The sequence below is a fragment of the Salvia hispanica genome, chromosome 3 (assembly GCF_029641045.1).
Source record: "Salvia hispanica isolate PSC_SH4W2 chromosome 3, Shi_PSC_v1, whole genome shotgun sequence".
Classification (NCBI taxonomy): Eukaryota; Viridiplantae; Streptophyta; class Magnoliopsida; order Lamiales; family Lamiaceae; genus Salvia; species Salvia hispanica.
The window spans coordinates 35,902,908-35,919,691 of record NC_142694.1 but is presented as its reverse complement, the minus strand read 5'-3'; the positions used below and the strand labels follow the sequence as shown (position 1 = coordinate 35,919,691).

The 16,784-nt window shown below is 36.2% G+C and overlaps 2 protein-coding genes across 2 annotated transcripts; one reads left to right on the top strand and one right to left on the bottom strand.

Annotated features, from left to right (window-relative positions):
* The first annotated feature begins 282 nt into the window (after nucleotides 1-282).
* DPL1 (dihydrosphingosine phosphate lyase) lies at nucleotides 283-4,615 on the top strand. Its single transcript, XM_048116150.2, has 15 exons — nucleotides 283-654; nucleotides 747-792; nucleotides 1,143-1,294; nucleotides 1,406-1,465; nucleotides 1,704-1,928; nucleotides 2,015-2,156; nucleotides 2,415-2,465; nucleotides 2,546-2,637; nucleotides 2,893-3,019; nucleotides 3,442-3,457; nucleotides 3,622-3,729; nucleotides 3,811-3,865; nucleotides 3,934-4,080; nucleotides 4,168-4,246; nucleotides 4,345-4,615. Exons 1-15 carry the CDS (start codon nucleotides 452-454, stop codon nucleotides 4,465-4,467), a joined length of 1,626 nt encoding a protein of 541 aa, XP_047972107.2. The 5' UTR covers nucleotides 283-451; the 3' UTR covers nucleotides 4,468-4,615.
* A 1,432-nt stretch (nucleotides 4,616-6,047) lies between these two features.
* Nucleotides 6,048-7,793, bottom strand: LOC125214921 (protein LAZY 1-like). The gene is made up of 5 exons (XM_048116151.2): nucleotides 7,706-7,793; nucleotides 7,567-7,633; nucleotides 6,762-7,486; nucleotides 6,421-6,685; nucleotides 6,048-6,322 (listed from the first exon to the last, which is right to left on the bottom strand). Exons 1-5 carry the CDS (start codon nucleotides 7,709-7,711, stop codon nucleotides 6,303-6,305), a joined length of 1,083 nt encoding a protein of 360 aa, XP_047972108.1. The 5' UTR covers nucleotides 7,712-7,793; the 3' UTR covers nucleotides 6,048-6,302.
* Nucleotides 7,794-16,784: the final 8,991 nt, after the last annotated feature.

Genomic DNA, 16,784 nt, shown 5'->3' with positions numbered 1-16,784 from the left:
CAAAAATTTCACTTTGACTTCACATTTATGTTATCCAACAAGTGATAATGTGCATAGAAATGAAAGTAGGTCTTGATATGGGTGTAAATCGTAATATCAGATCTGAATGATGCAAGATATATTTTCCAGATAATAAATATGAATTTGGATGTGAGATTGATGATAGAATAAAGTAAAAGAAATAATAATATAAATGAGTACACAAGAGAAACGCTGAGACTCAATTGACGACTCTTATGTCCTTGTTTCCCAGCATAAATGCAGCTACGCAGACTAGTCCACACAGAGAGACTCTATCATATTCATCGTATGAGCATTTAAATCTGTAGAGAATGTTCCTTCCACGCCAGTTCAATCACACTACTACCAATACCATATAAAAACGGATTCCTAACTCCATACGCATCAGATTCAATCATATCCACATTCAAACCTAGCATCGAACACAACGATGGATTTTCATCACATATCCTCCTCTCTGCATCAATTCAGAGCTTCTGCTAATTCCTACTTGCTTCAATTCGAGCCTCTCGCGCTTCTTCTCACACCTCTGTTGACGCTCTTCTTCGCCAGATCACTTCGCTCCATGCTTGCCGTGGTTTCCGAGAAAGGCCTCAAATCCTCCGCCGTCGAGCTGGCCATGGCCTCTGTCAAGTAATATCTCACTTTTTATTCATATCCAGCTTGTGAAGGAATGTTTCCTCTGACTAATTGATCGATTAATCCGTGTCTGCGTGTTTCATTAGGTTGGTGCCTGGTGTGCAGAGGTACATCGATGCTGAAAAGCAAAAGGTAATCTAATAGTGTTCATATTTTATATTTTGCCGCTTCTTTCAGTATTTATGTGGAATTTGTAAGTCTCGAAGTTTGAAATGAAATGATGAGGTGTGATTGTTGCATTAACTGAACTGCAAGAGGAAGAGAGGAGTAATTAATGTAGCAGTGGGGCTAGATGAATAAACTAAACTGATTTTCTGGACCAGAATGCTGCATTAATGATTTGGACTTCTATTTATGTCTATTTGATGAATCATGCTACTTATACTTTGGTTTCCTGCACAGAAATGTTTGTTCAAGTTACAATATGTTTTCTGATTGAATAATTTTTACCTTCATATAAGCCATTGACTTCGCTACTGCAGGTTGTGGATAAGTTGCAAGGTTCTGGTAAATCGAAGAGAGACAGTTGGAGGACCGAGTTGCCTATGACAGGCTTAGGAGGTGAGGTTATTGATAAAATGAAAGATGAGAAGCTAAAAGATGTGGCGTGGCAGGGCAAATGTTCCGGTACAGTGTATGTCTTCCGTCGATCATATCACCTTCCACACTTGTTACCTTATATATTGAATTTTTTTTAGCTGCAACTCATAGTTCAGGTTTTCTTAGTTCTATGTGTTTCGTTCAGATACATTGCAGGAAGCGAACAGGAAGGGCATTTTTCGTTGATCAATGAGGCATGCTCCATGTCAGTGAGATGTATCTTCTTACTAAGTTTCCACTTAGCAATTTCAGCTTTCTTGAATAGCCAGCAACTCTTGTCAATAAATGGATAAATTCTCACCTATTAGGTTGAAGTGTGGTATTCCTAAATAATGTTATTTTCCGGTTTCATGAACTAAGAATCTAGATATGGATGTGGTAACTGATCATTTTTTTTCGTCTTTATATATATGCTCTTATAAGATTTTTGAATGGCTTTCCAGGTTTGCGCATACCAATCCTTTGCATCTAGATGTATTCCAGAGTGTAGTGAAGTTTGAATCTGAAGTCGTGGCAATGACAGCAGCCCTGCTTGGGAGTAAGGAAAAGGCTTCTGGTGGGCAAATATGTGGAAATATGACATCAGGAGGGACAGAAAGTATATTAATGGCAGTGAAATCTTCACGGGATTATATGAAAACTAAGAAGGGAATAACTAACCCAGAAATGTCAGTGAAACTTTCGCTGTCGATATTTCCTATTTGTTTTATGAGAGGTTACAGAACTGATTTGGTCTATGATTTTCTGGTACTAGGATCATACCGGTTTCAGCTCATTCAGCATATGACAAGGCTGCACAATATTTTAAGATCACGTTGTGGCGTGTTCCTGTGGACCAAGATTTTAAAGCTGATGTTAAAGCCATCAAACGACATATTAACCGGAACACAATAATGGTCAGACTCTATTCTGATACCTTTAGGCTGCATAAGTAACATAATCTAGTTGTTTATGATATTTGCATTTGATGTTGTAAGACCTCAGTGGTACTACAATAAATATTTTGGATAGTGCATTTTGATTGAAATAGAGCTAATTCAATGTCCATGCCAGCTTGATTCCAGTGAAGTTCAAAGTTTTGGCTTTCAATGTAAAAGTTTATGAGCAGTTTCTGATGCCGATTTTAATCCCCTTGGGTGACTGTGTTTCTGTAGATTGTTGGATCAGCACCTGGCTTCCCTCATGGAATTATTGACCCAATTGAGGCATGTTGTCCACTATTATCTTGCTCAACTCGAGCTTCTTTTGCTTTATAGAAATCTTGACGTTATGATTCTCTTTGTAGGAGCTTGGTGAGTTAGCTTATACCCACGGGATCTGTTTGCATGTTGACCTTTGCCTCGGTGGGTTTGTGTTGCCTTTTGCTCGTAAGCTTGGGTATGTTGCCAAATGTTCAGAAATGATTTGATGAGTGATGAATCTTATGATTCTTATTTGGAATTGTTTCAAATTCTTTCCTGCAATTGTGATGCCCCTCTTCTATCTTGTGATTTTTGGAGATTGGTTTTCGACTCCCAAATATGATCATGATATCATGGCAGTGCTGTATAATTTTTTATCTTATCTTGAGTAGAATATCTTATTGTTCATTGTGTAGTATATTTGATAATAACATCTGACTTTGTCTCCTAGGTATCCTTTGCCACCATTTGATTTCTCTGTCAGAGGAGTAACATCCATATCTGTGGATGTTCACAAGTATGGGCTGGCTCCTAAAGGAACGAGTGTGGTTCTATACAGGGACCATGACATACGGAAGGTACTACATATACTTGCTTGTATTTTTGTTAAGACCAAGTGTCTTCAAAGTATTTCTTTTGGTCTTTACATTAAGATGGTGTTTGGCAAAGCCTATTTTAAAAAGGAGCTTACAAGTTCTGGTAAGATATACTTAGAGCTAATGCTGACTTATTTACAAAATATGATGTTGAAGTGTTTGGATATACCACTTTGAAGATGTTAGTGATGTCATAGTTTGCAAAACACCTCTTGAAATTAGAGCATACAAGTGTCCAGACATCTTGTAAGATGTTTTAAAGAGCTTATTGCAAAACACCCCTTGAAATAATCTTTACTCATAATCGTGCCTATCTATTTAATTTCTTTACTGATATTCCTGCCTTGAACTCTGCTGGTTACTCGTGGTGCTGGATCATTTGGCAATTGAACACTCTTGTAAAGAATCAATTTGTTGCTGGTGAGTTGCTTTCTGCACCCAGACCTTTTATTCCGTCCAAATAAATCTATAAAGCATTTAATTGATGCAGCCATTATATATACTATTTTTTTTTCTTTTTTTTTACATACATGATTCCGTTGCTAATAGTTTTTACTATGTGTATTCTTTTGCTTTCTGTCCAGTCACTGAGTGGACTGGTGGGCTCTATGTATCTCCGACAATTGCTGGAAGCAGGCCTGGAGCTCTGATAGCCGGAGCTTGGGCAGCAATGATGTCCCTTGGGTTAGAAGGTTACAATTCTCACATTCATTGCCTGTTTACTGTCGCTGGTGTGTTTCTCGTGACTGAATCGAAAAATTTGTGGTGAACAGGTTATCTAGAAAACACAAGGAAGATCATGGAAGCGTCAAAGAGGCTAGAGGAGGGGTAAACTGATCAACTCAACTCCTCAAAATGTTATCGCTGAACTTATACCATCAACCCTTCCATTGCAGGGTGCGCCAAATTCCAGAACTGTTCGTCGTTGGAAGGCCCGATATGACACTTGTGGCTTTTGGATCCAACAGCTTGGACATATTTGAAGTGAACGACATCATGTCATCAAAAGGATGGCACTTGAATGCACTACAGAGGCCCAATAGGTAACATTATCTTTCCTCTCCGTCCTAGTGTTGAATTTAGTTGATATTTATCTTGATTGTTCCGTGTGCTCGACGTTGTATGATCAGCATCCATATCTGTGTGACTCTTCAACATGTGAATGTGATTAACGACTTCGTCAAGGATCTAAAAGACTCCGTGCAAACTGTAAGTTCGTTATTATCAATGAAGATGCAGCAACCTAATAGTATTATATGTTAAGAGAGAAGATGATGATTGTATATAATATTTGGATGAAACGACAGGTGAAGGCGAATCCCGGGCCTATGAAAGGAGGGCTTGCTCCGATATACGGTGCGGCTGGAAAAATGCCGGATAGAGGAATGGTTCAAGATTTGTTGGTCGACTTCATGGATAACTCCTGCTAGCTCAATCTGTATCCCTATTTGTTCAATAAATTCTTGCTAATCTTATTCTACATTCATTTACCAGTTCCCTTCTTTATATGTATATTATTCCATTAATGTAAAAAATTCTGCGTGACATATTTACAGCATTATTATTACCCTCTCACAATTAATTGTTACTAGTCTGTTCTAAAATCAATTCTCAGCCTATCCCCACACTCCCCCACTATGTGCTACTGCGAAGGAGAGGAGTTCCATCCAAGAGGTACAATCCTAAACAGATTGCTACAAAGTATATATATATTGAGTGGCCAATAGGTCGGGAGAGCCTCTCTAAAACGACGAATGCCTTTGAAGTAGCTTTATATAAAGAAGAGGAAAGTCCGCAAAAGACCAAACATTAGGGGATGAAGGTGGAGATGGACACATTGACAAGGAATTGCAAATTACCTCATGGAAAGTGACCCGTGGGCTGTAGGTGGATCTTCACCATCAAACGGACTAGACCAGGCCATCGAAAGGTACATGACCATGTTGGTAGCAAAATGATACTCTCAGATGGATGAAGAGGACTATTCAAAGACTTTTTCGACATTTGCAAAAATGAATATAGTTCGTGTGTTGCTTCGCTTGGTGCTAATGAGGATTGATCCCTCCATCAGTTCGATGGTATCAACTATCAACCGTTCTTGCATGGGGAGCTAAAAAGTTAAAAAAAAATGAGTATATTCACGTAATTATTAATGAAACTTTTGGGAGCACGATAATACTTTTGAAGTGTCGAAGTACTCGGATCAAAGGGATGAATCTTCATCGACCAAAGGAATATGTTATGGCAACTGAAGCTATTGATTGAACTCGACTTCCACCCATCCGATCTATACTTGTTAGATTTTTTGTGACAATAAAGCCAGAATTAACACATTAGATAATCAAGTTCAACATGATAGAACTAATCATGTTGAGGTGGAGCCGCCAAGAAAGGAGACGCACAATGGCCGACGAAAAAGGGAGACGATGACTCGAAGATGATTGATTTCCTTCTAGGATGTACAAAAATTTGGAGAAGGAAAATAAAGTCCCCTAACTTCCAGAAAATCACAATTTAAGCCACTCATGAAAAGTTTAAGCATTGGAAAGCCCTATACTCTACTTGAGGGAGAATGTTGAAAAGAAGATCTCAATTAGAGCCAAGATAAGGAGAATCAAATCAAGAAGAATCTTATTAAAATTAAAACAAATTAAGTCTTGTACAAAAATAAATAAATCTTCCATGCATAACTAAAATTGGAATCTATAAAAAATGTATAACAATCAAGAGAAAATCACACAAGCCAACTACAATGTAGCCCTAAAATCATTTCAATGTTTTTTTATTTTCCACATATTTGTGTTAGTTGAAGTTTGGTGTAGCTTATTATTGTTAGATTATTAAGTATTTTCATAATTGACCTATAGCTTCAGTACCCATGCTTAGTGAGTGCTCCTTCAATGTTAAAATTTAGAATATGTTTATGCAATGCAGTTTTCCCAATCTATATTAACACATTCTCAGTTTAATAAATTTCAACCAAAAATTTGTTAAAACATAGAATGCCATCTAAGCAGTAAAAGTATCTCAAGTTTTATAGAACACAATAAAACAGTTTTTTCACTCTACACACAATAAAACCAGAAACAAGACAGCCAGTACCTGTCTTATTATCATTCTTGCAAACTCATCATGAAAGGGAAAAAAAAAATGTAACAACCACTCAAATATGAAATCCACGCAGGAAATCTCAGATTTGCAAATATCTCAAAATACTATTGCATCAATAAGAGCCATGCGCCTCAGCTTGCTTCTTCCATCAACCTCAGAGCTCCAACACCAAATCTACAAATCCAACACAAAGGAAACTAGTTTATGTCATGTCAAGCAAACCAAACGAGCCCTTAGCGTAGTACTAGCAGTAGTAGTTTTACGCGACTTACAGTCTGCATCAGTCTTCACCCAGAGCTCATCACCACAGGCTTTTGCTGCATTCTGGGATTGGTTACTCTTGTAGCTCAACATGTTTTCCCTTGCTTGATGTGGATATATTATGATGTCCTCGGCCGATGGCCGTAGCCCTCCATTGCTGTATTCCATCACATGGCCACCACTAAGCCTCTTCGCCTCATTCTTGTTGGGGTTATGATTCTGCGAACAGCAAGTCGAGTTCTCGGGATGAACCTTTCTATTGAACATCTGCAGAATCTGCAATCCCACTTTCCATTCTGTTAGTCAAGTTAGTTAGTTTGTTAGTCAGTTTGTTAGTTAGTTTGTTACAAACCTTATTCAGTTTAGTTTCAGCTGTGGTTGGAGTTGAAGAGATTTTCCTCTTGAGCATCTTTTTCATAACATGAACTGCTGACTTGTCTGTTTCCTTCTCGGTCCTCTTCTCTTCCGCCTGTTTCGTCTTCTGAAACAGCTCCCCGAGAGAGGTCCGCTGCTCCTTGTGCACCGGTGGTGTAGTCGTCTCTTGCATCCCAATTGCTGATCCAAAAAGGTAGCTCTGTAGAGGACAGATGGTTGCCTCACTCCCACTCTCAGCATTGTCGAGAGGCGGCTTCCCGCTTAGTGTAATCACGCTGCAGTGGCTGATCCTTCCAGCACTAACATGGCTGTTCCTCCCTGATGAGAGATTGCAGCTGTCTCCCTCTGCTGCAAGAACCTTTTCCAATTCATCGTTGATCAGCTTCAGCTCATTCTCTGTCACTTTGGTCTCCTTCTCAGCTATGTGGTCCACCGAGATGGAGAATGTCGGGGTTGGTGGGACGTCCGTCATCACCGGCTCAGTCCCTAGAGTGCCAATGTGAAGGAATCCATGAAAGAGCTCATTCAGAGCACTTGCCCTTTCCTCCTCCTCAAGTTCCTCCTCTTCCTCCCTCGCAGCCTCTAGGCTCGTAAAGGAGTTCCTCCGGTACATGTCCCTATGCGCCTTCGTGAAGGGCTTGCCGCCATAGCCTCCCTTCTGGTAGGACTGCAGGTCGTCCAACGAGGGCTGCCCGCTAAAACCTGAAAATCTCAACATCAAGACTCCGATCATCGTACTTATTGTTCATGCCTACATAAATTTTGAAGTTATTGTAACTGACCGAACGAGAATTCTTTTGGCGTTTCGCTGCTGTTCTGCTTGAACTTGCGATGCATCCATCCTAAGAGCTGCAACGGGGACAAGATCAAGATGACGAATGCGAAAACTTGATGAGTTAGAAAAAAGAGAAAGTGTTATACCTTCATCTTGTTCTTACTGTTAAGAGAGGTTGATAAGAGGTGTTGGTGAGACTATTGAACTTTATATAGACTGAGTGTTTTGGTGACCATTAATCATGTTGGAAAAAGCTAATTAGGAGTTAATAGCAACATTTATCAAGTCAAAATCACATCAGTAACTACTTCTCTTCTTTTTCCCTTTTCCTTTTCCTATGTCTTTTTTCAATTATCTGTCTATTTTGTAAATCAATATTTTATGCTCATTTTACTCATTCAGACATAAAAATACATGTCATGTTCTTCACTTATAATCATTGATGCATCTTTTAGTACTTCACTACTTCTCATTGCAAGAAAATCAGATCCTTTCACACACATTTACTCACTACTAAATTTCCCAATGTTGTAGTAATTCTGGCATTTTGGTTGATACTGTTGTTAGCAGCCCAGCCCCAGCTTCGGATAGGCGGATGGACAGTAAAGAATCTCGTACGATGCTAACGTTTCAACATATGCGCCAACAGGGAAGATATACTGTAAGTTCACATGAACTGTTAAAACTTGGTAGCCAGTTATGGTTAGTCATAGGTCCACAAATTGACAGAGATCAAGAAAGGGACCTGTACTAAAAACCAGAGACAGAAATGCCCGGTCCATGGATTTTACGCTTCGTTTTAGTGTTAAGTACAAAACTGAGGACTCTGGATAGAATATACCAGCAATGAGGCTTCTGTTTAGGATAAAAGTATATTTTTTTCTGAACCAAAGTTGCATTCTGAAAGGCTTGCTATTTTTTTTGTCATGTTTAGGTTTTTACTTGGTATGAAGTGTTATAAATGTCTATTTTAGTAGTATCACCCTAGAGAAGATTTTGCCACCTAAGTAAGCATTGTACTTAGGTTAGGGGGCGGAGAAAAATACAAATATCGGTATACCGAACCTATCGTACCAAAAATATCAAATTTTTCGTATACTGTGATTTTACCGAAGGATTACGGTTTGTTAATAGTTTGAATTTTCATATACTGTTATATACCGCGACATACCAAAATTTTGGTATATACCAACATCAAATATAATATGAATATCGAATTAGGTATGCCGTAAAATTCCGGAATACCGAATTTTGTTACAGTCTACCAAAAAGGCGGTACAATTTCGCTATTGCAATTGGTCGTACCGAAAATTTCAATAAGGTAAAAGTGTGGTTACTTATACAGAATTTTTGGTATAGTGTATTGTACCGACCCACCATTGATTGTACTTAATGTGATAATTTGCGAAAACATATTTGGATTATGATTTTACCTAATGATCAGATGATGATTTTTAGTTGGAGACAATCAATGGAGGGCCATCTTTGAGTATCTATCTTTCCACATGCTTTGAATTGTTTCAGAAACAGTCCATGTTGAATGGTGGTGTGATGTAAAAAAAAATATTTTTCAAAGGAATGAAAAGGAAGAGAATTTAGACACTTTTTCAACTAGCAGCCAATTACATCTTTAAAATAATGTTTCTTGCAAATGTTTGTTAGGTTCTTGACATTCTTATGTCATAGTGTGATTTGGTCATTAGTTGTATCCACTAGCATTTTTTAGGATGAATCTATTGATTGCTTTTTGTTTGATTTTTACTGACTGAAATTTATTCAAGCCCAAGAAGTTTTACTACTTTATTCTATTTTTGACAAAAAAAAATTGCCAACTGTCAGGTAAACTGGAAAGGTTAGAATCTTGTAAAGATCTCATCATCTTTGATAACATTTTGTTGGATGGTAGATTGGTAGTAGACAAGTGAACATTATAATAATTTAATAATAGACAAGTGAACATTATAATAATTTAATAATGGATGACTTGTTGAGATATTCATATGTAAATTATCTAACAGTGAAAATGTGAAGTAAAAAAAAATGTCATTTATTATATCCCCAATTGAACCTTCCTTTACGTATCAGGTACACTTCGATAAATATGACCGTACAACCCTCGTAAAATATCTAAGAGCATTCCCAATGGTGCCGGCTAAAAGTCGGCGTTTTTTCGCCGTCTATCACCGAGTTATCGCCAACCAATGGGAGAGGTCGGCGATAATTCGGCGATTTTTCCTCCCTTTTTATCGCCAACCGGCGAAAAATCCGGATTATCGCCGAATTATCGCCGACCACTGTGGGCGATAATTCGGCGATAAATATATTTTTTGTTTTTTTTTTTTTAATTTCCCCCCTATAAATACACACCTTCTCTTCATTCTCTCCCCATCCTCATCCATTTTCTCTCTTCATTCTCTCCTCATCGAGCACTACAACACGATATGATCGAAGAATTGTTGGCAAATAGAAACCGCGCCCACCGCCCTTGAATTTTTTTACTTCGAATTTTTTTTTCCATTCCTGTACTATTTTTTTTATTAATTTTCGTCGTTGTAATGTTTACCCGTGTTTAATACAACGAACTTTATTACTGTTATTTGTTTTGTCTTATAAATTAAATTAGCTAGCTTTATTATATACAAAAATAAAACAATTAAATTAGTGATGATGTAAAAATGAAATGTTGAGTTAGGGAGAAATAAGGGGAAATCATTGGAGCAGTTGGCTAAAAGTTGGCTAAAAACTGGGGATAAATTATGGTGCTGATGTGGCGCTGATGTGGCAGGAGTTAAGGAGAAATAAGGGAGGTTTTAGGGAAACTGTTGAGAATGCTCTAACAATAGTTACTCTTTAACGAACGAGACCACTCATAATCCCCATAATCCACGACATTCTTCCTTAGGAAGTGCTTTATCGGATACTAAATCTTGGTATAACCAATGATAATTGATAACAATACACTTTTCCCACCATGTGCCAAGGTAGTGCCATATCTAACAAGTAAATAATCTGTAGCTGCTTGTTTTTATCACCTTAAACTCACCAATTGCTGGTATTTGTTACAATCACTGTCCTCTCCAATGAATATGCCTCAAAGCCAAGTGAAATGTACCTTTCAGCACAAATTATTCAGTAGGGGCCTTAATTAAATTATACTGTTAGAGCAACAAAATCCTATTTGCAATTTGCATGAATCATTCTCAAGCTTGTGCTGATTGAAACTTTTGTCCACACACTATCTGAAAGTATATTAGAAACTATAATTTATATTCCTGTGCATGGCATGGCATGGCATGGATCATCACTTTTGTGCACTTTTTTCTTTCTTAATTTTGTTGGAAATCATTTGTCTTGTTATAGGGCTTGTAGGGGGGGGTCATCTTCTTAAAATCTCACTTCCAAAATCAAAGAAGTGTGACCCTTTGCCAGTGATGTATAGACAGAGTAGTTGTACTTTTTTTTGGTGTGAATCAACATAGTTTGGTTTTTTATTTTTATTTTTTTATTATCAGTAGCTAACATCATGGAAACTAGATGGAGTTTTGCACCTGGGCTTTCTCTTTGTCCTATTTCTCTATCTGATTTATGACTATTATTAAAGGTTGTAATAATTCACATTATCTTGCTTGTGAAAGGTGTTTTGTGGTGTCAAAGTAACCACATATCCATGACAAAGTGTGGTAGCATATTTTTCTGTCATTAGTATGTCATTTATTAAGGTAATTTGTGTTGGTTGAGTTGTTATCGGATTGACCTGATAATAATTCAACTTGCTAAGGTCAAACTTGAACATGACCTGCTAAGGATATTCTAAAACCAAACACGAACCTGACATGCTATATTTAACTCACGACACACACACGGCACGGCCATGATCTGACATGACAGTGACATGAATCCAACATGACATGACTGTGGCGACACGAACCTTACATTATGGAGTAATTACTTAAGACCACGCGAAAAGATGAGAAAATGACAATCTAATTTTAATTCTAATAAAGTAATAAAAATAAAAAATAAAGAATTAAAATAATTATAGTATTAATTAAAATGGGCTATTGGAATCGCACTTGAACCCGATCCGAATTATTCGTGCCTTTCTTAGGCCGATCTAACAAAGACACATATATGATAAGAAGTTTAACACCAATGTTCTATTAACTTTGTGCGTGTTCATGTCATGTTTTTTCCTATCACGTCCAAAATTGACATCTCTAATTAGTGATAGATTGACATGGTGTTTAAGTGATTAGGAAGGTGATATTTAGGTCATGTCATGTTGACCTTGTTTAAGTTATTAAAATAGATTTGGAAAATCTTATTTTCTTGTCGACCAAGGAAATACTATCGCCAGCTCATTTTAGCCCCATGATTATAGTTTAGATAGATGAAAATATCATTGGCTAATTATACTTCCTTTGTCCCATAAAAACAGAAACTTTGGGGACGATACGGATTTTAATACAAAATTGATAAAATAAGAGAAATTTAAAAAGAAAAAATTATTAGAGTATTGTTAGTGGAAAATGAGGCCGACCTCGTAAAAGAAAAAAACATAGTACTAAAAAAGGAAGATGACTATTTTTATAAGACAACCCAAGACTATTTTTATAGAATAGAGAGAGTACTATTCTTTTAAGTAATGTATTCTCAATTTTTTTTTATTAATGTAACCACACTATAAGCACGTTATATCAGGATACTCTATTTAAGATCTTTATCTTGACATACTTTTTACGTTTATACTACTATTAAACACTCACAAGTCATAATAGGGTGTCTCATCTAATATACTCCCCCCGTTCCATAGTAATAGAGAGTCTTATATATAATATTTTCTCTCTTAATTTATTTTTTATCTACTATAACTATTTATAATTATTTTTTCAAAATGAGTGCACAAAATGAAATGTCTCTATTACTATGGAACGGAGGGAGTAGTATTTTTAAATTCTTTCTTATTTAATAGTAGTATAATTTTTAATTATAAATATTCATATATATATATCCAACTTAAATTAGTAAGCACTAGTAATAAAATTTTAAAAAATCATATAATTAAAAATTTAAGACATCTCCAACTTCTGTTGTTGATTTCAAAGTTCAAAGAAACATGTTTGCCGATAGTTGCAATTGTTTCTTGTACATGTAGGTATTATTGTTGTAGGCTTTTTTTTTTTTTTTTGGTTTTAACCACAGGTGTACCGAACCCGCTTTTTTGGCGGAATCCGACTAATCCTGCTCGACCGGATTTGCGGATTAAGGCCGAAAAGTCTCCCAGCGGGTGGTGGGGTTTGAACCCGTGACCTCATGGTCACCACAGCTCCGCTCTGCCAACTGCGCTGCGACCCGTTGGTGTTGTAGGCTTTGAATACAAATTCTACAAAGAGGTTTTATTTGCTTGTTCAATTACTGCCAACATTCTACTCATATTCGAGCCGTGTGTACTCATATTCGCGCCGTGTGTGGCTGATCCCTTCACTTCGTTGTTTCTTGTCCAAGTCTAGAGGTGGCCAAACCCAACCGGACCGGCGGTTAACCGCCGGTTCCCAACCGGCGGGTCGGAACCGGACGACGATTCCGGTTCGAAATCCGGTTTAGGGTTTATAACGGGCCGGTTACGGTTCAAAAAATATGAAACCGGAACCGGCGGTTAACCGCCGGTTAACCGGAAAAATGTAGCCGTCGCCGGTAAGTTCGTAGGGTTGCAGGCATAGGGCTGAAAACGGTCGGAAAATCGCCGGTTTGTGTTGGAAAACCGCCGGTTTCTGACACAAAACCGCCGGTTCCCGACAGTTCAGGGCTAGGGTTGCAGGCGTAGGCGTAGGGTTGCAGCGTAGGGTCTGAAAAGGTGTCGGAAACCGCCGATTTTCGGTCAGAAACCGGCGGTTTTCTGACACAAACTGGCGGTTCGGTCAGAAAACCAGCAGTTTTCGACCATTTTCAAAGTCTCTTTGGATTTTACTATAGAATTTAAAAGTTATAACTATAAGATTTTAAAAAAAAAATTAAGAACCGGAATCGAACCAGAACCGGCCCGGAACCGCTGGAACCGCTGAAAAACCGACGGTTAGTAATCGGAACCGGAACCGGCGGTTAAACCGGAACCAGATAACCGGTATCCGGGCGGTTACGGTTCAAGCATTCGACGAACCGGAACCGGCAGTTTTTGAATCGTGGCCATGTCTCCAACTCGATGACTCCTACTTGACTCTACACCAACACATGTTCGGAACCGCCGGTTTTTGAACCGTGGCCATGTCTCCAACTCGATGACTCCTACTTGACTTTACACCAACACATCAAACTGCATCATTTCTTATAATAGGATTGTTGTTTACGGAGAAGTGATAAAGTAAAAGAAAATAACAATTTGATTCTTATCGCTTACATTCACGGCGGATTATATTTAGTTTTAGTTTTTTTTTTATTATTATTTTTGATAAAATAATGGGCTTGATTGGCAAAGCATCTCTTGGCATTAAGGAATTGATGTATAGTTTTGTCTTCGGAAGAATTGAATAGTAAATATGTTGGGCCAAAAAAAAATTAGCCTAGTAAATTTGTGGTGTTCTCTCTGGGTCTGGCCCACAATTCGTCCTTTTAATTAAACCCTTTTTTGGCGAGCATTTATGGATTCGCTATTGTAATTAAATCTTTGTTGTGACGAATGAATTTGAACTATATATCAATAAATAATACTCCTAGTAGTAACAGATAATTGAAGTATTGTTCCACACATATACTACGCATAACAATATCCAAGTAAATTTATATTTGGAGAAAAATTATACTACAATACAACCTGGGCATCTAATTGATGACAAAATTAGTACTAGTAATTATTTATCAATAGGTAAAGGTGACAATATAAATTTTATTTTATACAAATTAAATAGAAAAAAAGAAATCAAAGTTCTCCCCAGGTGTTTCCCGATCCCAGTCGAGCTCGTGACATTGCCGCTGGCACCGACCATTTTCATTATCAATTTTCCGAACCTTGAAATTCATATTAAAATTATATCCGATCCTTGCAATGCTATGTATTATCAAGTTTCAAATTAATTTGTAAATTAATCGAATTACTAATTTGTTCCGATTTTACAACTAATCAAAGTGTTAGCGTTCACATAAATTAATAACTTTAGTTACGTGATATTACTGGATATAAAAAAAAATAAAGGTGTGATTTTTTTACTACTACGATTAGATAAAAGATAAAAATCGACATATTACCAAAAGAATTGCACTTGTAAAGTCGAGGGGACAATGGATGGATAAGCAAACTTGTAGTTATAATTGGGACCTCATAATGTACTTTATAAACTAAAGTAATAAGAGAATAAATCTGACAAAAATATAGTAAAACAAAACACTAACTAGTAAATTGTACGTATACATTGAGGCTATCAGCTTTAATATGTAAAAAACCAAACATAAAGTAAAACAAATACTATGAGTTAATTATTGGGAAATTGGTCCCTAATATCGTGAACTTTGCCCAAATTTTGGTTTTTCCCATAAACTTTCAAATTAGTACCATAAATCATGAACTTTCAGATTGGTTTGGTATTTTCCACGGATGATCAAGTGTAAAATTCGGTTAATTTATATAACATTTTGAATCCTATTTAGCAGCATTCTTATAAGTGGCATGTCATGTTGGCATATCTATTTGGAATATTAAACACAATACTACTTTTATTTGACAAAACAAAACTCTAAAAATAAAGAAAACAAAATAAATTTAATAAAAACACAAAGAATTTAATTAGAAACACATATCCGTGACGCTACGCTACAAAAATTAAAACACAAAACCTTGTTTCTCTCTTTTACAAACGCTAGGAACATATTTTAGGGAATTTCCTAAAAAAATCTTGGATTATCGGGGAAATACCAAACCAATCTGAAAGTTCATGATTTATAGTACTAATTTGAAAGTTTATGGGAAAAACCAAAATCTGGACAAAGTTCATGATATTAAGGACCATTTTCCCTTAATTATTTACAAAATTGTATCATATGAAGATTCCAATGGCTCAAATTCATAGTATTTCACAAAATGAACAAGATAACTAAGCATTGTTTATAGATAGACATATAAAATGAAATATATTCAATTATTCATGGCCATTAGACATAACTCATGAGAAGTAAATCTTACCAGAAGAAATAAGATGCTCAAATATAACAATTCCAACTTACAATATCACAAATAGTACACATACATGTATACGTCTCCTTTGTACCTCAACCCTCCTCCATCAAATTCAAAAGAATGAGTTAGATCATCAAAATACTTTTAAATAGTAGTGATTCATACTAGTATAAATCAACTACCAAAGGAATATATTATTCAAAAATAATAATAATTATTATTATTATTAGCGATCATAATATAATGGGCACATTGGCAGAAAAAAATACATAAATTTAAATTTTGAATCTATTTTAGTACTATATAGTACTACAACTTTGCAAATTAGTTTAAAAAAAAGTTGAAAGTTTGAATTTGTTTGCATCGAACTCATGGTGGAAATTTTTTTGCTAAAATTTTGTTTTTAATATAGCAATCGAAAAGTCATACTACATAAATTTTACTATTGATGAGTTAAACGATATCGTCTAATAATTACAAAGAGAACAATATCGTTCAATAATAAGTGAGATAAGATTTTTTCGTCTATGAGATTAGTGGGAACACTTCAAACTTCATGGTTATTTCCACTAGTTTTTAAAATTATGAGAGAGATTAAATTTTTTTAAATACTCCAATTTAGTACTTCTATAGTAAGAAAAAGGAATAAGATTGCCCAAAGTGATTATAGGCAGACACGAATCAGAACAATGAATAGAAAAGTGGCATAATTAATCTTGACATTCTTCAAGCTAAATCCCCAATAATTAAACAACTAATCAAACTAATCCATTTCAATATAAAGCTACCCAAAATACCACTTTAATTATCATAAAAATCAACATATATATCTTCATTATTCAGTACTATTACAAACACTACTTTTACTATTACACCAATTGGCACATTCATCAAATGGCATCATATTCCCACATAAATACTCCTAATATATTTGTGACAAAAATATCTCACCGAGTCAGCATCCTTAGCCACTAAGCAAAAAATATTAATGAATAAAGTAAAAAATAACTCACATCACTATCAAAATCCATGCGAATAATCTATATGGACAGATAAATAAC